Raw genomic sequence first — 24120 nt, forward strand, 5'->3', positions numbered from 1 at the left:
ACTCTACACCAAGAATACAAATAATCCAATCGACAAATGGGCTAAGGAAATGAACAGACACTTCACAGAAGAAGATGTACAAGCAATCAATAAACATATGAAAAAATGTTCAACATCTCTAGTAATAAGAGAAATGCAAATCAAAACCACCCTAAGATTCCATCTCACCCCAATTAGAATGGCGATTATCAAAAATACAAGCAACAGGTGTTGGCGAGGATGTGGGGAGAAAGGTACACTCATACATTGCTGGTGGGGCTGCAAATTAGTGCAGCCACTCTGGAAAGCAGTGTGGAGATTCCTTAGAAAACTTGGAATGGACCCGCCATTTGACCCAGCTATCCCACTCCTTGGCCTATACCCAAAGGATCTAAAATCAGCATACTACAGAGATACAGCCACATCAATGTTCATAGCTGCTCAATTCACAATAGCCAGACTGTGGAACCAACCTAGATGCCCTTCAATTGACGAGTGGATAAAGAAACTGTGGTATATATACACAATGGAATATTACTCAGCCATAAAGAATGACAAAATTATGGCATTTGCAGGCAAATGGATGAAATTGGAGAATATCATGCTAAGTGAGATAAGCCAATCTCAAAAAGACAAGGGACGAATGATATCGCTAATAAGTGGAGGATGACACATAATGGGGGGGAGGGAAGGGTTAGTGTTAGGGTTAGAGTTAGGGTTAGGGAGGGGGGCAAGTATGGAGGAAGAAAGTACTGTATAGAAGGTAAAGAGGGGTGGGAGGGGTGGGGGGAAGGGGAAAAAATAACAGAATGAATCAAACAACATTATTGTATGTGGATTTATGATTACACAAATGGTATGCCTTTGCACCATGTACAGAGAGGCAACATGTATCTCATTTGTTTACAATAAAATTTTAAAAAAAAATTTAAAAAAAGACATATAATTTCATACCAAAAAAAAAATAAAAAAAAAAAAAATAAAACAACAGCCTTCTTCCCCTCCATGGTACTACATTTCCCCCCTTTCCTCTCCCTCCCCTATATTTTCTCTATACGATACATTTTGATATTGCTGATATACCACCACTTAACTATAAATTCTATGAGAACAGGAATATCTATCTTTTTCACTGATATATAGATACAGAAATAAAGACGTGTGTGTGTGTGTATACCATAAATATTTGTTTAGCTCACAAATAAATTAACAAAAACCCAGGAAGATATATCATGATGAATGCATCAATAAGAATACATTTTTAAATAGCAGTTCTTAATATCTCAAAAGAACTCAGATTCAGTCAACTAATCTAAGGGGAAAGACCAAGTACATGAAAGAAGTAAGATATCTGAGGAGACTTATACATTAAATACCAGAAGCTAAATAATTTATTAACAGAGATCCATATTTTTACTCTGTCAAATTTTGATAGTATTGCAAATATCATAATTTTTTCATATTATCAACAGTAACCTCAGAAAGGAGCAAGACATGTAAACAAGAAAAATTTTCATGCTTTAATAGGTCTACCAATTTTAAATGATGTTGTTTAGATTGTTGCACACATGCAAATTCCAAGAGATTGCCTAGCAATAAAGTAGCATAATTAACCTAAGCTACTTTTCTTACCTTATAAACTGCAATCTCTAATCTTGGCAGAAAGACCCTGAAAATAATGCATAATTCCCGCAAACAAGGATCTCTTAAAAATAAATATCTTTTTCAACACAGTACTTTTCATCTAAGAATCTAATGATTTTCGTTTTAGAGAAAAAGCCAAAACAAAGAAAATGTTAATGCATTTATCTTGTCAAAATTTAAAAGTCAACAATCAGGAGTAAATTAACTGTTCCCTCATTCACCAAGTTATATTAGTTTCTGTTCAACTCTGTGAACTCTCTTAAGTGTTAAGATTAAAAGAGTGAACAAGACAGCCAAGTCCCTGCCCTCAAGAAGATTATATTACAGTTGGGAGACAATACATCACAAATAAATAAACAAGTTCATATGTGCAATAAAGAAAAATTAACTAAAGTAAGAAAAAATAGTGACAGGAAAAGGGTGGCTATTTAAGAGAGAATGATCAGGAAAGGCCTGAGGAAATGGCAGTTGAGTAGAAACAAACCAGTGAGAAAGTAAAACAGCAAAGTAGACAGTAAGAACAGAACAATCCCAGGTAACTTACCTAATGTTACACTCCCAGGCTCTAGAAAAGGAAGAACAAACTAATTTCAAACTCAGTAGAAGAGAGGAAATAGTTAAGATCAGAATTAAAATTAATGAAATCAAGAATAAAAAACAATACAAAGGATCAATACACAGTTTCAGTTCTTTGAAAATATAAACAAGAATGATAAACCCTTAGCCAGACTAGCCAAAAGAGAGAGATCTAAATCAACAAAATTGGAGGTGGAAAAGGACATATCATCACAGACACTTTTGAAATCCAGAGGATTATTAAAAACTCTTTTGAAAACTTTTACTCCAATAAGCTGGGAAATCTGGAAGATACTTAAAAATTTCTAGACACATAGGACCTACCCAAATTGATCCATGAGGATATGGAAAACCTCAACAGACTAAAATCAAGCAATAAAACTGAAGCAACAGTTAAAAGCCTTCAACAAAGAAAAAGTCCAGGACCAGATAAATTTTAAGCTGAGTTCTACCAGACCATTGAAGAAGAACTAATGCCAATCCTCCTCAAATTTTTCTATGAATAAGGAAAAAACACTCCCAAATTCATTCTTTGAAGTCAGAAAGAGAAAAAGAAAGAAGAAGAAGAAAAAGAAAACCACATACCAATATCCCTTTTGAACATAGATGCAAAAATCTTTAATAAAATATAAGCAAATCACATTCAAGAACACATCAAAAAGATAACACATCATGATTCAGTGAGTTTCATCCCAGGGATGCAAGGTTGGTTGAACATATGCAAATCAATATATGTAATTCACCACATAAATAGAATTAAGGACAAAAATCACATGATCTTCTTGATAGATGCAAAAAAGAATCCTTCAACAAAATCTAGTGCCCATTCATGCTAAAAATGCAGGAGAAACTAGGGATAGAAGGAATTTACCTAAACATTATACAACAAACCCAAGCTCAGTGTTTTACTGAATGAAGAAAAAATACAATTATTTCCTCTAAAATCAGGAAAATGAAAAGAATATCCTCTTTTATCACTCCTATTCAACACACTTCTTGAAACTCTAGCCAGAGCAATAAGGCAAAAAAAGGAAACTAAAGGTCAGTGTAACTCCACATCATTTACAACCACAAGAATGGGATCCTAATTGGAATGGGTTGTACTCCATATATGTGTAAGTCAAAATACACTCTACTGTCATGTGTATCTAAAAACAACAAATAAAATTTTACAAAAGAAAACTAAAGAGATATAAATAGGAAAAGAAAAATTCATATTATCTCTGCTGACATAATTCACTATCTAGATAAGAAACAACAAAAACTCACTAGAAGACTGATAGAAGAGCTGATAAAGAAATTAAGCAGAGTAGCAGAATAAAAGATCAACATTCATAGAACAGTAGCTTTCCTATACTCTAATAGTGAATCTGCTGAGAAAGAAATCAGGAAAACTATCCCTTTCACAATAACCTCAAGAAAATAAAATACTTGGGAAATTAAAGAAGACCTTAGACATTGAAAAGACCTCCCATGTTCTTAGATAGGCAGAATTAATATTGTCAAAATGGCCCACTACCAACAGTGTTGTACAGATCCAATGCAATCCCTAATAAAATACCAATGACATTCTTCACAGAACTAGAAAAAAAAGTTCTAAAATCCATTTAGAAAAATAAAAGACCCAGAATAGCCCAAGCAATACTGTTTCTACATATTTTCGAATTCTTTGATCTTTTAGGGATTCATGATTAAGGTAGTTTGTAAGAACTGGAATACCTTATGGTGTTCGGTAGCTCTTTATCTATTTGATAACTTAACTGGCAAATATACAGTCCTACAAAAGAATTTCAATCTTAGGGTTTCATGAGGGCTTATTATTTTGTCAGCAAACTAGAAACAATATAAATCCCAGACACAGAAACTAGAAATCAGGGAAATATATTCTATAAGATTCAATAATCATTATAGCTAGGTTGTGATAATGTTTGGAATTCTTAACATAGTCTAAAAAGTACTATGGCTTTTGAGCATAGAACTGTTTGAGGCAAAGGAAAAATGTTTCCTTTAGCAACTTTTAGCATTGACTCATGTAAACAAACTAAAGCAGAGCAACGTTTTCCATTCTCTACCTCTTATACTTTTGCTAGGAGAGCTAACAGGATAAATGGAAAGTTTTAATTTTGAGATACTTGCAAGATACTTCTTTTTCCATTGCTCATTCTTATGGTTCTTTTCATCACTACTCAATACTAACTAAATTTGAAAGGAATGTAAACATGTAAGAACCAATATTGAAATCTACACACTTCAGTCATATAAAAAATATAACTTACGCTATACCATAGATCTGCAAAGAAAACACATAATTCTTTACTGTGTCTGTGGCCTTATCAGGCCACTTCATAAGTCTTCAACCTGTGGTTAACTGGAAAAAGTAACCATCTAATCTAATTTCTAGTGTGTCTTTATCCAATAATTTAAATAGTTCTTCTCAGCTAAAATACCTCATTCACAGAGCTTTCTTTTATCTTGCTTCTTTCTCTAAAATAGTGCCCAGGTGTGTGGGAGTGGACAATTAAAAGGGAAAGCATATGGCTAATCTGTCATCACAATATTGAGAACAGAAATAAAATGGGTTCACTAGGTTTACATGTGGTCCTCTGACTCCTCTGGGCAACATCCCTGGCTGTTTGATCACTGGACATACTGCCAGTCTCTCATGTGGAACAGAACTCCATTTTCTGGGACTCAGGGTCCATTCTTTTGGTTTAGGTAACATTCCCGGGGGCCCAGCCTGGTTGACATGCTCTTCTTGGGTTCCACTAATACTACACTCCTACAGTCCTTCCTTAGGTTAATTTATAATTTCTAATCAGCTTCAGTCAATAGCCAGACCCTTCCACAAAGCCATCTCACCTCCATTACTTCCTGCCAGGTACTCCCCTGTCACACTCTCCATACTGACTGTCACAATATAATTGAAAATGACTCAAGAAAACCAAAGGTCAGAGATCCATTGCCTGGTCACACTTAACCACACTGCACCACCACATGTATTCAAGTGTGGATGAGCAGTATCAAGTAGCCTGAAAGGCAGCTAGACTTCCCAAAAAGTCCCTAATTGGAAGCTAGCAGATAGAAGCTCTGCTCTTACCAAGGATGACTTCACTTCTCACTTCCTTGATCACATTTTCCTTTCTCCAATTCTCCTTTTCTGTTCCACAAATCCATTACTCGGCATGAAAAAGAGTGAATTTTCCTTTCTTTCACTTTCCCTATATCATATTCTTCAACTAGGAAGCAGTACTTTTTGATTCTCTTATCATAAGTTTGAAATGTAGCCTCTATCTATCTTGGGGGAACTCTATGATAATGAGATCTTTAGATTTGGCCATCCAAGGAATTTAAAAAATTATAAAATAAAGTATAATAGCTTAGATTATTATAAGGATATTAAATAGCTTCTTTTAAACAGAATGCTGTTCTGAAGTCTTAATTTACTAACTTACCAAAGGAAATGATAGTTAAATCATTCATCCCCACCCCACTCACAGATCATATCTGACTCTACTTTTCTAAGGAAAAAAGTATATATAGCAATGGAACTTTGCCCCCTTTCTCCTACTATTGTTCTAAAATAAAAGTGTTTTTAAAGAATGGTATTGCTTTTTCTCATAGAAAGCAATTAAAAAATTATTAACCAAGAACAAAATGCTATACCCATTATTCTTTCCATATGGTTGATTTAGTAAAAAGACTGCTAAGGATAAAATCACATGTTAAGGAAGCATATGACAAGGTGTTACAACAAAATCATAGTCCAAAAAAAGTAGAGAAAACTGTAACTCAATTTGGATCCATCTTAAGTGAAAATCATAAAGGACCATGGATATGGCACCAAAACAGACATTCTTCATAGAAATAGAAAAGGCAATCATGAAATTCATTTGGAAACATAAGAGGCCCAGAATAGCCAAAACAATCTTTAGCAAGAAAAGTGAAGCAGGAGGAATCACAATACCAGAACTCAAACTATACTACAGAGCTATAGTAATAAAAACAGCATGGTATTGGTACCAAAACAGAAATGTAGACCAAAGTTACAGAATAGAAGACAAAGAGACAAACCCACATAAATACAGGTATCTCATACAAGACAAAGGTACCAAAAACGTTCACTGAAGAAAAGATAGCCTGTTCAACAAATGGCGCTGGGGAAACTGGAAAGCCACATGTAACAAAATGAAATTAAACCTTTATCCCTCACGTGCACGAAATTCAGCTCAAAGTGGATCAAAGACAGGCTCTAGAACAGAAACCCTGCGACTGCTGGAAGAAAATGTAGGCCCAAATCTTCACCATGTTGGCCTAGGATCTGACTTCCTTACAAGATCCCTAAAGCACAAGAAGTTAAATCAAGAATCAATAAATGGGATGGATTCAAACTAAAAAGCTTTTCAGCAAAGGAAACAATCAAGAACATGAAGAGAAGGGAAGAAAATCCTTGCCATCTGCACCTCAGACAGAGCATTAATCTCCAGAGTATATAAAGAACTCAAAAAACTTAACACCAAAGAACAAATAACCTAATCAATAAATGGGCAAAGGACTGAACAGGTACTTCACAGAAGAAGAAATATAATCAATCAACAAATATATGAAAAAATGTTCAACATCTCTATCAATTAGAGAAATGCAGATTAAAACCAAACTGATAATTCATTTCACTCCAGTCAGAAAGGCCATTATCAAGAATACAAATAACAATAAATTATTACTTGTATTAATGGGGATATGGGGATAAAGTTATACTCATACATTGCTGGTGGGACTACAAATTGGTGCAACCATTATAGAAAGCAGTATGGAGATTCCTAAGAAAACTTGGAATGGAAACACCATTTGACCCAGTTATCCCACTCCTTAGTATATACCCAAAGGACTTAAAATCAGCCTCCTACAGTGACACCTCCACACCAATGTTTATAGCAGCTCAATTCACAATAGCTAAACTATGGAACCAACCTAGGTTGGTTCAATAGATGAATGGATAAAGAATATGTGGTATATATACACCATGGAATATTACCAAGCCATAAAAAATAATGAATTTATAACTTTTTGCCAGGAAATGGCTGGAACTATGGATAATCATGCTAAGTGAAATAAGCCAATCCCCCCCAAAAAAGCCAAAGGCTGAATATTCTCTCTGATATGTGGATACTGACACACAATAAGGGAGGAGGGAAAATAGAAGTTCATTGGATTAGAAAAAGAGGAATGAAGGCAAGGGAGGGAGACTAGGAATAGGAAAGACAGTACTTTCCTATGTTCATATATGAATACATGATCAGTGTAACTCCACATCATGTTCAACAAGAATGGGATGCTAATTAGAATAAGTTACACTCCATGTATGTATAAAATGTCAAAATACATCCTACTGTCATATATATCTAAAAAGAATGAATAAAAATGTAAAGCTTTAGGTAGTTAAAGGTATTTTTAAATAAATAAAAAAGGACCATGGAGATAAGAAGTTGGGGGAACCCTCTAATTTTATAAATTAAGATACTGAGGTTCAGAAAGACCAAGCAAATTGCCCAAGATCATATACCACATGGCTGTAAAGATGGGACTGCCATCAGCTGTACTCTCAGTTCCCTTTATTATAATGGAAGGCAGTTTTCCCTCAGGCCTTTTCTTCTGTTAAAGAAGATTCAATCAAATTTTTATAACCTCTTCTGATAGGAACAGGGCTCTGCTTTGCCTTCTGGGGTTCTCTAATTTCTTGTTCAGGTTCCCAACATCCAACTGTAATCATGGAGCTTAAAATTATGTAATCTTGATCAAATTATATAATATCTCTTAACTTTAATGTTCATGTCTTTAAAACAGTGTTAATAATATGTATCTTGATGATGAGGACTACATAAAATATATACATAATAAATACCATTCATTTTCTATACAATACCCACTGTCCCCTTGTTCCACACTAACAGAGCTCCAATCTTGGGAGGAGCAACAATATGCCATCCCAGAGATTCATGGTTGCTTTTAAACAGCATGACATTTTTCTACATTTCTCAGTCTGCCTTGAGTTAGTGGTGACCATGTGACCCAGTTCAGGCCATGCTGATATAAAGAAAATCTGTGTTGAAAAGGAGGTAAGACCTAGGTGGTAACCCTGGAGAGCTGTTTGCTTTCTTGAAAAGGAAAGAATAACAATTGAAGCTGTTATTCCCCTTCTTCCCACACTTTTCTTAAATATGGTATCTGGGACTACAGAAACCATGTTATGGCAACAAAATAACAAACATGAGAAAGATACCAGAATAATTGCAGAGACGTCACTGGTACTTTCTTGAGATGCTGACTAAATACCAGTAACTGCCTACCTTTGAATGTCATGTAATAAAAATAGAGCTGTACTTGCTTAAGTTTCCAGCCCCTTTCAAATGAGCACATGTCTAACTTAAGAATCAAACACAATACCAGGCCTGCAGCAAAATTCACTTATCCATGCATTCAATTAAGAAAAATTTATTTAGTGGTTATTATGTGCAAGACACATAGCTAATATAAAACAACAGCAAAAATAAGAAAAAATAAGGCAAGATGGCCATTCTTTGGAAATGTGTGTTTCAATGGAGAAAGTTATCCAGTAAATAGAGAAATATTGTTTAGTGATACATATAGTATTAAAAATAAAACAGGGTGAGGGGATAGATATGACTTAGAGGAAGATGGGGAGTGAGTGAGGTTGAAATGCACTTTAGAAACCTAGACAATGAGATCAAACCTGAAATGCAAAGATCTGGGTACAAAGGCACTCTAGACAAAAGAAAAACAAGTGAAATGTCCTTGTATAGCATTTAGGGAGAGAAATAAATTTGGATATACTCCAAATATATTGGAGTATAGTGAATAGGAAAGAATAACAAGAGTGAGATAAGAGAGTTAGGCAGGGATGGTAGGGAATCTTATAGGTAGATTGTTTGAATTTCATTCCAAGGTTAATAGAAAGCTACTAGAAGGTTTTGATTAACAAACTATCTAAATATTTTTAACACAGTATAAGATGTTAATTTCACCAGTTCAATAAACTCCTCATGATCTAATCTGTTTAATCCAAAAAGTTCTCATCAGAATTACACTTATTCCTGTCACCCTTAGTAGGCCACAAGCTCCATGAAAAGAGTCCATTATTTCCCTTGTCACAAAACTCCCAGGACCTAACATAGTGTCTCTTATATAGTAGGAATTGAAATATATTTTGTCAAATGGAAAAAAAATGTAATGCAGGACATTCTATACCACACATGGCTGCATTAGAACCAGGGTCTGCATTCAAGAAGTTCACAGTCGACTGAGGAAAATGAACGTGTAATCAACTAACAATAGTACAACCTAACAGGTGCTAAACCTCAAAGGAGCAAATACTATAGGAACATAAGGGAACATAAGGGATTGATTCTGCTTAAAGGTAGGAGAAGTAGTAAAGAAGTATTTAGCCCAATGATAAATATGCATTTCCTTCAGGTGGCTGTGTATGCTAAGAAAATATCTTCATGAATTTTATTAAACAGTTCAATAGAACATATACTCTATTATCAATTTCTTAGGTATTATTACCAAGTAATTTCAGAATATCTTAAAGGGACGATTCCTAAAATAATCTATTAGAATCTTCTTTATATTTTTGCTATTATGTATATAAACTCCCTGAAAATTGTTGAAGAACTGAAAGATTCAACATCTTAATATTATTAAGATTAGCATGTTTGTTATAGGAAAACCTAGATGGGAAATCTCTTGTGTTCTACTTTTTCCTAGCTACCACATTTTAGTTTCATTGATCATCACCAAATTTTCATTTATTACATACATACTTAGCAGAAATCACCAGATCCCTTCATGTTCCCTGAAAAACCTTTGGTTTCACTATCTTACTGTGTAGTTTCATATGCCATCAAAATATACTTACTTTTCCTATTTCTGCTTTACCACAAATAAAAGCATCCTTTATTTAGAAACAACCGCCTTATAAGCATCCAAAGCACATAAATTTAGTCAAATGGTGCCATCTGGTGACATAAATCTTGAAGTAATATACAAAGTCCAGAGCCAAGAATGATCTAGCCCAATTCATGACATCCAACCCAGGGTATCAAACTCAAGAAATACCTGCTCCTGCCTGACATGAAACACACAACTAATTACATTCAGAATATGGTAGTTTCACAAAGGGAATCATAAGAATTGTTTGAGTCATGTTTTATGCTTACTCCTCTTAATTCTCAAGTTTACTTTCAAACCTAAGGATTTAAAGACTTTGGAAAAGACTTTAATGTGATTCCATCTCCAACTTCTAGAGGACATTTTAAAACTATAAATATTGAGAGCCTCTTGAACTCCTGTTCCAGTCAGATCAATTTTCTCGCTCTCCTTTGCCTGTTTATGAATTTGTATAATTTTCACCACTTCAAATACCAGTTTCTTATAAAGCTTTCCCTGATTTACTGCTGAACTTAGGCGTCTCACTCACAGTACCTGCTACTTCTCTTCTGTAGTACTCACCTCAGTCATAAACTATGTATTCCGTTTTATTTAATGCTTATCTCCCAAATGCACATCACATTGCTTGGTACTGTGTTCAAAAATATCTTGTAAGCGAATTCATGTGTGAATGGATGGGGGAAATATTCTCCTTTCATAACCCAAATCCAATCAGTGACAAGATTTAGTTTAAATTTACATTTTACACAAAAGCTACATTACAATACCAATCTATAATAATCCCACAATGCTCTCAACCCCTACAGCACTTGTCCAGCCTCCAGAGTATAATTCTAGATTATATGCTGTCTTGTACTTTTTTGCATGTAGGTGAATGTTACCTTCTCAATTGACCCTAATAGTCAATTTCTCCTTAAGCGTCTAAGAATTTAACATTTACCATTTTTAAACAGTCAAGACTTATTTGAAGGTCTATAACAAGTAATTTCTTTGTTTCAATGCAGCACATGCTTTGAGGTGGTGAGTGGTCACAAGAATTCCCTAAATGCGTATGCTTCTACAAGACCTAATAGCAGGATCTCAATGTAGCTTTGCTATTATCTATCTAAAGCAGCATAGGTAAATACTATCACTAAGTACTCAAAAGGGGGGAATCGCTTAAACATTTCAGATATACTACTGTATTTTTCCCATGTTTTTTAGTGTATTATAGTTATACATAATAATGTGATTCATTTTGACATAATCATACAAGCATGGAATATAATTTGCTCCACTTCAGTTCCCAGTACTTTCTCTTTCCCTCCCCTCCTCCCTCCCCCTGCTCCTCTTCCTCTGCTTTATTGGTCTTCCTTCTATTGTTTATAGTTTTTAATTAGTGCTTTAGAGATATAAAGGTGAAATTCACTGTGGTATATACATATGCATACATAACATAATTTGGTCAATTTCATTCCACCATTCTTCCCTTTTCCTGTCTCCCCTCCTTTCCCTCTCAATTCCCGTCCTCTATTCCACTGATTTCCCTTCTATTTTCATGGTATTCACCCACACACACACTTTTTTTCCCCTTATTTTGATCTAGCATCTACATACGAGAAAAAACATTCAACCTTTGACTTTCTGGATCTGGCTTATTTCACTTAGAACAATGGTCTCCAGTTCCATCCATTTCATTCTTCTTTATGGCCAAGTAATACTCCATTGTGTATATATAACACATTTTCTTAACCACTCATCTGTTGATGGGCACCTGAGCTGGGTCTATAATTTGGCTATTGTGAGTTGCACTACTATAAACATTGATGTGACTATATCACTATAGTAAGCTGATTTCAAGTTTTTTTGGATAAATACAAAGGATTGGGACAGTTGGATCATATGGTGATTCCATTCCTAGATTTTTTAGGAATCCCCATATTGCTTTCCAAAGTGATTTTACTAATTTGTAGCCCCACGAAAAATGTATGAGTGTACCATTCCCCCCCACATCCTCACTAGCATTTATTATTTGTATTCTTGATGATTACCATTCTGACTGGAGTGAGATGAAGTGAAATGAATCTTTACTTGCATTTCCCTAATTGCTAGGGATATTGAGATTTTTTTCATGTATTTGTTGGCCATTTGTATTTTTTCTTTTGAGAAGTGCTGGTTTAATTCTTTTGCCCATTTACTAATTGGGTTATTTTTTAAAGAAAAATTGGATGTCATAATGATACTTGGGTATTTATGAATTTCAAAGTACTCAAGATATGTCCCAGAATGATAATGATTCGTTAAATTTGTCTAGGACTAATTCATCTTATAAAACCTAAGAATGAAGAAATGCCACTGTCATATTCTTCAAAGTTCATTAATAATATTCAAATATTATCTTCCTTGACACATGTTCTTAAATTTCAGCATGCCTCAGAATCACCAGGAAGAGTTATTAAGACATTGCTGAACCCTACTTCCAGAGTTTCTGATTCAGTAGATCTGGAGTGAGAGCCAAGAATTTTAGAATGTTAACCAAGTTCACAGGTGTCTGGTGCTCCTACTCAAAGAACCACCTTTAAGAGCCTCTGTTTTGGGCAAGCACAAGGCCCTGGGTTCAAATCCCTGGCACCACAAAAAAAAAAAAAAAAAAAAAAAAAGAGCCTCTGTTTTAGACTGTAGAGCCAAGTTGTTTCAAATTCACACAACTTCATGGGCCTTCACACTCACTACAACCTATAAAAATTCCTTGATTTCCTTATGCTCATGTGACAAAAAGTATATATTAATAGCTAAAACCAAAATAGCCATGATGTTTTCAAACATTATTTTTAAATGAATATATTACATAGGAATTATTATAATGGAAAAATGTGCTTTTACTTTACTCTTACTAATTATGATAAAACTCTAACACATATTTACTTTGTGCCTTCACTACCACTATACTTAAATAATTAATTAGTTACTTATTTAATGGTTCTTTTCCCCTGCTCGATTTCCTCTACTTGCCCATAAGGGTAAGCACTGTTCTCTATAGTTGACTAATTAATTATCCCTATTGCTAGCACAATGTCTAACACATAGCAAGTATTTTTAAAATGATTGTTGAATAAATATATTAAAAATCATTGAATATCTATTATTAAAGGTCCACATACTGGGGGTTTAAAAGTTCATTAGCTATAATTCCTACCTTCAAACTGTTCAGATTATTAAGGGAACACAAATATATTCAATTTATCATAAAATGAAATGTAAGAACCTTACAGTAATGTGAATAAAAGGCTGTGACAGGACTGGAGACAACACTCAGTTGTCAAGTGCTTTCCTGACATGCACAAGGTCCTAGGTTCAATCCTCCACAAACACACACATACACAAAGAAAAATAAAAAAGACTTTGAGAAATAATGAAAGGGCTAGTTAAAGCTTCTAGTATGTAAGAATGTGGTAGAAGTCTTCAACAAGGAGATGATAAATCAATATGTAGTACATCTACTATATCATCACTATTTTCAGTAAACCCAAGTATTCATAGTATTCTGTTAAACCTTATGAAAAAGAAAGTATTCTATTCTAACACAAAATCTGACATGTAAGTCTTAAAAGCCTGTATAAAACAAGATAAGCACTTTTCCAAGATGTGACATTAGTAGAGTTTTAAAGAAAGTGTAGCTTTTCTGCCTGATCCAAGTCTTTCCAAAGAAATTCCCCTCAAACAATGTAGTGAAACAAAGTTATAAATAAGACTAGAACAGTTTTAGAAGGGGTTAATATCTATGAAATATGTTATGTAGTTATTTCTATATTTGTATAAGTAATGACTAAAATGCATAATTTTCAGTAAGTTACAAAAACAAAGCATTTATTTTAGATGTCTGAAAATGAACTGACCCATTACATTAGTAGAGTTTTCACAAATAATTATGTTGTTGTGGGGTTGTGGAGCACTTGCCTAGCATGGGTTCGATACTCAGCACCACATAAAAATAAAATAAAGGTATTGTGTCTGCCTACAACTAAAAAGTGTACTTTAAATAAAATAATTATGTTGTTAATATAGATCTTTAAATTTTCAAAGTCAATCTAAAAGTATCAAAAGAATTTTAAAACAGTAAGTTCCAACTTGTTCTCTCATCACCTAAAGAAAAAATAACCTAATAGAGTACCTTGAAAAAGCTGAATGTTTTAGCTATTCTAAACTGTAGAGACTCAAGTTCATTTGTAAAACACCATGGAGTTCCAACTCACTTATATTCAGTCTGTGGAAAGTGTTGATATGTAATTATCATGAAACCATAATTATCCATTGGATAAATTTTTTCCTTAGTAGCACCACAAGATGTCACCCTAAGCCTAACATCTAAATGTGTAGCTTCTAGCATATTGCTCGGGTATTTTTTGTTTGTTTTGTACATGAATGAACATTGATTTGATTTTCGAAGTGCCTTTTCCACTGTAATTTATTGGTAAGTGGAAAGTCAAAATAAAAAGTATGAAAATTTTAGAAGGAGGAAGAAAGTTAATCAATTTATCATTCTCCATGTTAATCAGAGATCCTGCAATTTACTATTTCAAAAATGTTTTACCATTGGGTTTCATATTCTTTTATTTTGTTCATTTTTTAAAACTTATAAAATGAAAATATATAACTTTTATAATCAGATAAAATTATATTTTAAAACTGAAAACAAACACAATACCTTTGCTGTGTTATCTTAGAACTCATTAATAAAATGTTTTTACATGCTATAATACTGATCACAGTTACATAGAAAAAATTCTGGTCCTCGAACAAAAACCAAAAAACTAAGACACACTAGTCTTTGGTTTTTGGTTTTTGTTTCTAAGCATATGATAAAGGACTACAAAAGAGAGATAATATTTATTCTTAGAAGTACTATTTTCATCTGTAGAGAGGATTTGGTTTCCTGGTAGCATAAAAATATTATATCACATTCTGCAGAAATAGTGCTTCATTTTACTATGACTACTATGCATAGTAATTATAATCTGCAATATAACTTCCTCTATTTATGCAGTTAGTTGACATTTATGCAAGGTATCAATGAACTGCTTATCTGGATATCAGAACAATGAGTAAAAGCCACTATCTTCCATTTTATCTAACAAAAAAAAAGCTGGTTCAAACAAAAAGCAAACAATAGATCATAAACAACACCCTATTTATCTGGTGGCTCCCTTCTTATGCTTTTATAAAGATATGACTCATTATCAGAATGTACATGATTATATAGCTTTTCTTCAGAGTCCTTAAAGAAAATGCACATTAAGAGCGCTCAAACATTCAATAATAATAAGTTAGTAAACAGTATTTAGCTACCTACACAGAATTCAATTGAAAATTGTAATGCTCTATTCTTGGCACTCTGGTTTATCCCTAAATGACTTTAAAAGACCAGCTAAAGCAAATCTATCCATTCAAAGCTGGGCCTTGGGATTACTTACATAACAGCTTTTTACAGATTATATTGTCTCTCATTTTATTAGAAAAATTCAAACTACACTATAGTCTTTAAGCCAAGTATTTATCATTCACTTAAAATAATGGCAAAATGCAATTCTTTATCACTCATTTGTTTTTTATTCCCTAGGTAATGTTATTAAATGATTACATGATAAAAATATAGGAGAATTATCTAGATCATCCAACAGTACTTTTCCTAAATCAAGTTCTTGAAAGCTCAAGCTCCCAAAGATGTAGCCAGTCTTAACTAAACATATTATATGAATCTATTTAGACACATTGCCTTTTAGTCTTTACTAATTATCAATTAGGTAATGCCATTAATTTTTAATTGAGAAATTTGTGGTTTAAAAATGTTCTCTAAGTTACTGTTCTCTAAAGATAATGTTTATTTAAATTTTGAAAGACTCTATTTAGAGTTGTTTATTCTTAACACTAGCTAAGATGATTATAGTTATTTGTGTCATTAATGCTTGTCATTCACAATAGAATATTTTCACAGGCAAAATAACCCTATAAAACTTTTTACTTCTATTTCTATTCATAAACTGATTTTCAAGATTTTTAATTTAATGATTTTAAAAATTACAATCATATTATGAAATTGAGGTTTTTATCAAAAGTACAGATATTTGCAGTAAAAACAAAATACTCTCAAGATTAAGTCTCATAAGCTTCTATTTTTAGATTTTATATCAATAACCATTATTTTGGAAAAGTAATAAAAATGTCTAGTAGAGTAGGTTATTTCTTTAAAATGTACTGGGCTGCTGCCTAGCATACACAAAACCATGGGTCCAATTCCCAACATTGCATTAGAAGTAAACAAAGAAATAAAATTAAATGTACTATGCTGAATTAAGTTTTTTTAATTGTTTAATTAATTGACTTTATTGGGAGAAGTATTTATTTTTGTCTTTTGCCTGTTTATTTTGTCTCTTACAATATTATGAAGAAGTAAAAGCTATCTGTTTGCATAACCACAAAAGATCTATGAAGAAAGACATACATAAATAAACCATAACCTGTATTTTCTTCATAATATTTAGTAAATAAGAGATGAAACATAAGGTTAAACATTATTTGATTGGATTCACGATGAATTGATAAGAATCTCAAGACACTGAAATTTTCATCAATAAATTTTCAATCTTGGATCATACACTTGACTAAGGAAAGCAAGAAAGATGAAGAGTGTTTTAGTTTTTGTTTTAAAAAGATACCAAACTTTGTAGAATTTTGATTCTGACCACAATGTAATTCAACATTTTTATGTTAGATAATTCCTTCCCTTAAGAAAATCAATTTCTATCTCAAGCATATCTGTCCTCAACTTTTTGCAAAAAACACTCAGGTTTTTTATCTGTGAAATTTTTCTTCCTAAATATTCATTTGAAATATATATAAATATGTACATATAATTATTTTATTGTTATTACTAGGGATTGAATTCTGGGGTGCTTTACCACAGAACTATATCCCCAGTTCTATTTATTTTTTTTTTATTTGAGGCAGGGTCTAAGTTGTTGAGGGTCTCACTAAATTGCTGAGGATGGCTAGCCTCAAATCATCCTCCTGCTTCAGACTCCTGAGTTATGGAATCAATATTTATGTTTTTCAATAACCTATCCCTATTTCCATTTTATAACAATTTTTAGGTAAATATTAAATAAGAAAAAAAAAACAAGCAAACAAATCTTCCCTTCCAGTATCAAAGAAAATCATCCCTATTTGAAACTTGGTTAACATCAGACTCTTGGACCTCATTATTCAAACTTTTAAGCCCAATTCTGACCATTAAGATGAATAACTTCTATAATACATACCTAGCAAAGCTTGGAATAAGCTGCTCTTAAATATACTCATCACCTTTTTAACAGCATTTTTCAATAGCTGCTCTTCTGGTTTTCTTAATTTTTTGCAGTATTCTTCCAATAATGATAAAGCTCGGTCAGTATCTGAAAAACAAAATTTTAAATTTCTGACATGTGGCCTTAGAAAAATAGTAAGCTAACATTAATTTATTGTATACCTGTGTTCCTAATTTCATGATGCAAAATAATTCAGTAAAATAATTATATTCATACACTATCATACGAAATTGATAACTGCACTTGACATCTAATGTTAATCATCAACTTTTATTTCCTATTGTCCTGTCTTCCAAAAGAATCTACAAATGTTAAACAAAACAAAGAGTATAATACTGGCCAGCTGCTTCCATAGTAGGTATGATTCTCTTGTCAAAAAAAAAAAAAACTACCTCAAAATTTATAACATAATGTTCAGATTATTTAACAAATCCTTTGAAACCTCCCTTCTGAGATCGACTTACAGCCTATATTTCAGCTTTATCTTCCTCTGTATGTTCCATCTCTTTCCAATCTGCACGCAGGCACACACAGACACACACACACACACACACACACACACACACACACACTGCCCAAGTCATACTGGATTACTTACTTTTCCCTTCCACTTCCTTTTGTACACATAAACACACACACACACACACACACACACACACACACACTTTCTCTACTTTGTCTCACCTCTGTGCTTTTCTTTGCTCCTGGAATGTTCTCCCCAGTAGCACTCTCTCTCCCAACAACTATTCTGCTATACTTTTTTATTTTTTTATTTTTTTTTATTGTAAACAAATGGGATACATGTTGTTTCTGTTTGTACATGGAGTAAAGGCATACCACTTGTGTAATCATACATTTACATAGGGTAATGTTATTTGATTCATTCTGTTATTTTTTCCCTTCCCTCCCACCCCTCCCACCCCTCCCCCCCTCTTTTCCCTCTATACAGTCCTTCCTTCCTCCATTCTTGCCCCCCTCCAACCCCCCATTATGTGTCATCATCTGCTTATCAGTGAGATCATTCGTCCTTTGGTTTTTTGAGATTGGCTTATCTCACTTAGCATGATATTCTCCAGTTTCATCCATTTGCCTGCAAATGCCATAATTTTATCATTTTTTATGGCTGAGTAATATTCCATTGCATATATATATACCACAGTTTCTTTATCCATTCATCAATTGTAGGACATCTAGGTTGGTTCCACAATCCGGCTATTGTGAATTGAGTAGCTATGAACATCGATGTGGCTGTATCTCTGTAGTATGCTGATTTTAAGTCCTTTGGGTATAGGCAAAGGAGTGGGATAGCTGGGTCAAATGGTGGTTCCATTCCAAGCTTTCTGAGGAATCTCCATACTGCTTTCCAAAGTGGCTGCACTAATTTGCAACCCCACCAGCAATGTATGAGTGTACCTTTTCCCCCACATCCTCGCCAACACCTATTGTTGCTTGTGTTCTTGATAATCGCCATTCTAATTGGGGTGAGATGGAATCTTAGGGTAGTTTTGATTTGCATTTCTCTTATTACTAGAGATGTTGAACATTTTTTCATATATCTGTTGATTGCTTGTACATCTTCTTCTGTGAAGTGTCTGTTCATTTCCTTAGCCCATTTGCTGATTGGATTATTTGTATTCTTGGTGTAGTGTTTTTTGAGTTCTTTATATATTCTGGAAATTACTGCTCTATTACTCGTGACTGTAGTGATCTGCTACATTAAAAAGGGGTTGTTGTCAGCTAGATCTGAGTCTGAAAACTACTTACCAGTTGTGTATGACTTTTATCAGATCACTTAACCTCTTTGAGCTTCAGCTTCCTCACAGGTATTAGAATTAAATAATGTATGCACAATGCTTAGCACAATGTCTATTATATATAAAGAAATTAGTAAAGCAACTGAACACCTACCTTCCCCTAATCCAGACCTCATTCAAATGCTCTCTCAACCATAAAACCATCTTTGATGTTTAAAATTAAACTCTATCTCCCCCTTCTTCAAAACCAGTTTGGGGCTGGGGAGACAGCTCAGCTGGTAGAGTGCTTGCCTTGCAAGCACAAGGCCCTGAGTTTGATCCCAGTACCGCAAAAAAAAGAAAGAAAAAAAAAAAAACAGTTTGTATACATAAATATAATAGGCATTCTTAATGTATAACATTTTATAGTAAGACTTCTTGAATAAGTCTCTCTCTCATGAAAGAAAAATATCCTTGAAAAAAAATCACCAGAGCAACACTTTTTGCATGTAATAGGTGATGATTGTCTTTGAACTTTAAAAGCCTTTTCCCTCCAACTTTACACTTTCAAAAATAGACTATCGGGGTCGGGATATAGCTCAGTTGGTAGAGTGCTTGCCTTGCAAGCATAAGGCCCTGGGTTCGATCCTCAGCACCGCAAAAAAAAAAAAAAATAGACTATCAATTATAACAATAGTTCATATTTACTGAGCTCTGTATTTCTATATAAAACATTCCTTTCTCCTAAACTTTCCTAATCTTCTTTCCCAGAGCCTTTCTCAGTTGATGATACTACTTCCTACTTCATGGAAAATCAGAAGACAGCTTCCACAAGCTTCTAGCACAGCATCCACAGACTTAACCTGGAAGTGTGCCCATATATTCAGTCTTCCCTTCTGTTACTGTGGATCAAGTATTTGTGTTTCTATCTAACAACCCCTCTACTTGAGCAGATATCTATCCTATCTTGCCTACTCAAGGACTTTATTCCATTATCAATTGTTTTTCTTTTCCTTTCAATTATTCCCATGATCATAAAAATAAACTGAAATAACAGTGACTAAATATTCCTTGACTTCATTTCTTTCCAACTACAGTCCCCATTTCTCTTTCCCCTTTGTTAGCAAAACCATATGAAATAATTACTCTCCCCACTTCCTTTCTTTTCATTCTCTTTTGAAATCATTCTTATCAGGCTTTCCTGTAATTTCACTAAAACAACTCTTGTCAATGTCAACTCTTATCTCCATATTAAATCCAAAGGTCAACTCCCAATCATCTCACATGACTCATCATTAGTATTTGATGCTGTTGCCCTCCTGACGAGAAAAAAAAAAAAAAAAAAAAAAACTAAAAAACTTTCTTCACTAGACCTCTAAGCAACATTTCCTTTTGAATGTAAACATCTCAAACTTATCAAAACTGAACTCCTGATCTTATCCACCCACCCATAAGCTGCTTCTCCTGCAGTGTTCTCCTTTGCCCATCTTTCTGATCATTCAGCTCCAAATTCTTTGAATCATTCATTCAGTTCTTCTAATTCTACACATCTAATCCATCAGTAAATCCTGTGGGCTTTACCATCAAGTTATATGCAAAAGTTCCATCACCCCTCACCACCTCGTGTTCCCACACTGGTCGAAGTCACCATCATCTGTCCCCTACACTATTGCAATAAGCCCCTTCTAGTCTACATGCTCTCACCTCTGCCTTCCCACATTCCTTTTTTTTTATGATTCTTTTGTGAACACATAACAATAATGAGTACTATGCTCTGGAATACAAAATTCTACCTATATGTATTGAACCAAGCCTATTTATTGTGATTCAATTCTTCTACAGCCTTGACATTTCATTTCAGGTCATTTTTTTAATGATTATTAGAAGATTTATTTAAGCAAGAATATATTAGTCATCATTGCCAGACTTAATATGAGAAATTAAATTTTCAGTCCAATTTTCCTTCTTGTATAAGTTTTTCTTTCCTATCCCTATCAATTTTGAAAACATAATATCAAAAGACCAGGGGTCCAATTCCAATCAGAGCTCCTAAGAGTGAGTTCTTGGGAGTGGGTCTGAAATTTGGATAGGTTTTTGCTGATCTTGCGTAGGTCCAGTGAATTAAGGCGGGATCTTCGATGAGCCCTCGGTGGTTGGGGTCTTGTACTGAAGCAGACACTCCCGTTTAAGCCTGGCTCTTATGGTCAACCTCTCAGCTTGTGCCGTCTGGGTGTCCAGAGATACGTCGTGTTGGCAGGGTCCAGGGTAGCGGGTAGAGTGGCCAGGCGCGAGGGCTTGTACTTTGGGAAGGACATCTTGGCGCCCCAGCTCAAGTGCGCCTACTTCAGGTCTATTTTGGTCTTTGAATTCCGAGAGAATTTTATTAGCTCTCTATTATTATTTAAGGAATTTGTTATAGTTCCTTAAATTTTTGCTTTATACATACCTATTTTTTGGCAAAAAGGGTATTTAGTTTTTAATTGTTTCTACATTTTTATTGGCAGATTATAGTTGTGCATATTGATGGGATTTATTGTTACACATTCATACATGCACCCAATGGAACAATATAATTTGGTCAACATCACTCACCAGCATTTCTCCACTCCCTCCCTGCCTTTCCCACGTTCTTTTTTTTTTAAACATAGCAGTCAGAAACATCTTTTTAAGTCATAAATCAGATTACATCACTCCTCATCTCAAACCCTTCAGTGACTCCCTATCCCACCAAAACAAGTCTACCACTCTGGCCTCAGCTCTTACACCTGTCCTCTTGACCAATCTACTCCAACCATAGTTGTTTCTGCTCTTTCTCAAATATCCCAAGAACTCTCCTATATCAGAGCCCTTCTTCTTGCTCTTCTGCCTAAAGCACTCTTCCCTTAGATGTCCAGAGCTTGCTTCTTTACTTCATTCACTTGTGTTCAAATATCACCTTTAGTAGTGAGGAAATTTTCAAGCTGAATCCCTTAAAAGAAATAAGAACCTCAATTAACCAATAATGGATGGAGGAAGGCATTGTATAGTTAGTTATTTTTTTTACCTAAGTTAAAAATATAAAAATGAATGTGCACTGAAAGCAGAGAAAGATGATGGCTGAGTAAGATCCTCTAGGATTATCTCCCTATAGATATACCAAGTTAAACAGCTATTCACACATCAAACTACCTTCATGGGAGCTGAGGAAACTGCTTTTAGTATAACAAACAGCTTTTAGTATAACAAAACAAAAAGACTATTGAAGAAGGCAGGAAGGAAAGAGTCCCAGGGAGCCTGTACCACTCCTCTCCCAGCTCCAAAGAGTCCAAAATGTAAAGAGATGCCTCCTGTTTCAGGGTGGGAGAATTAAGTCTATGCCTTAGACTTGAAGTTTAGTACTAGGCCTTCCATAGTAAAACCAAGGACAGCCAAAGCCCTGTATCCCCTACTACCAGCTCAATAGCTATGACATGAGCCACTATAACAGCTTTAAGTCAGAAAGCTGACTACCTCTACACCTCTCTTCCAACCTCCAACTGCAGAGCTAGTAGCAAGATTTCAACCACTTGGGAGCAAAATGGAAAGTTAACACAATGTTTTTGTCTAGGAACCTTGCGCCAAGCCCACTGAAAGAGATGGAGCACCTGGTCAAAACTGAAGGCCCTATACTTTTGTGCACTTTGTGCACAAAGTGGGACAGAACTTATGTATCAACCTGCATCATTTCCAGCTGTGGAGTGGGCCTGGGGCACACCTGCCCTCTCCCAAGACTATGTCAATTCCTGCAGCTATGAGACTCAGATGTGACGCAGCTTATCATTAGCCCTGGTGATGAAAGAACTGTCTCTATCACCCATCCCCCAATCTTGGGCAGCACAGCTCTCTCAAGGCCAATGCTTGTAGGTGGGGTTCTAGAACTGCCTCACTACTGGAAAGAGACCCAAGTTGGGTGGGATGGACTCCTGTCTTGGCCTACATCACCAAGAGCTACATTACTGGCCCTTGTGCCTTCTGAAACTGTACAGACCTTTGCAACATGAGACTAAGATACAACCCAATTTATTGTCAGCCTAGGCAGTCAAGGGAACTGCCTTCCCTAACAGTGCCCTAACCTCAGGCAACATAATATGGTATAAGACCCTATTTGTTGGGGGCAGGAAAGGGTAGTAAGCACAAAGACCATCCTGGACCTTAATGCTTGGCTGGTGAAACCAAACACTCAGCAAAGCCTAACAGCCCTCCTTCCCAGTTCTGCCTATGAAGGGAGCCTCTGAAACTGATCTGTTGCCAGGGGAAGACACATGGCCCCAGTTTACCAGATTTCTGTTCCAGCTAGCAGCACCCATGGCTGGTTTAAGTGGTCTTGGGCCATGAGTCCACCTCAACAGTGAAGCCCACTCCAGTGTGTGTTGGTCTTGGTCTTGGAAGGCTGTAGACTACAAGTGTGACGCAGCTTGGTGGCAACAGGTTTGACATAGGAACTAGAGTTGGTTCATCCACAGAGGCTCTGCCCAAAGTCAGGCAGAATTCTGCAGACCTGACCATAGGACAGTAACTGTGGAAAAGGTATCTGGGCCTACCCTGACCCCAGGAAGAGGTTTATAGGGGCAGACTACTCTTTCAAGGCACTCTCCTGTTTCCTCCTCAACAATACCTAAACAGTATATCTGGAACAAACCCGAGCTTGCATTGCCTTACAATACTGAAATAGTGATAACACACCAATAGCAACTCCTGGCAAATCTGAGCTTGGGCACCATCCAATACTGAAATAGTGTAAGTGACTACAGGTTTAGAGAAAACAAGTAGCCTACTGAGAATGTCTGGAAAGACAGGAACAAACAAAGCCAGATGAGGAAGATTGGAATTATTACCTAATTCTTCAATGTCCAGATGATGTCACA

General features: G+C 34.9%; 1 protein-coding gene and 1 pseudogene across 8 annotated transcripts in view; both read right to left on the minus strand.

The window, feature by feature from the left end:
* The window catches only part of DLG2 (discs large MAGUK scaffold protein 2), a gene marked incomplete at its 3' end in the record, with an annotated part of 2081919 nt that overhangs the window by 2031258 nt on the left and 26541 nt on the right, over window positions 1-24120 (minus strand). For all 7 annotated transcript variants that reach the window (XM_079105558.1, XM_079105557.1, XM_079105560.1 and 4 more), the window contains one exon: window positions 17460-17591. In XM_079105558.1, the coding sequence (XP_078961684.1) occupies window positions 17460-17591 (132 nt within the window). The remainder of the gene's footprint in view (window positions 1-17459; window positions 17592-24120) is intronic.
* Window positions 21109-21552, minus strand: LOC306639394 (NADH dehydrogenase [ubiquinone] 1 beta subcomplex subunit 4-like; annotated as a pseudogene). The gene has a single exon. The product of its transcript is annotated as an NADH dehydrogenase [ubiquinone] 1 beta subcomplex subunit 4-like (transcript).

Source organism: Sciurus vulgaris (assembly GCF_902686455.1).
Source record: "Sciurus vulgaris genome assembly, chromosome: 11".
Classification (NCBI taxonomy): domain Eukaryota; kingdom Metazoa; phylum Chordata; class Mammalia; order Rodentia; family Sciuridae; genus Sciurus; species Sciurus vulgaris.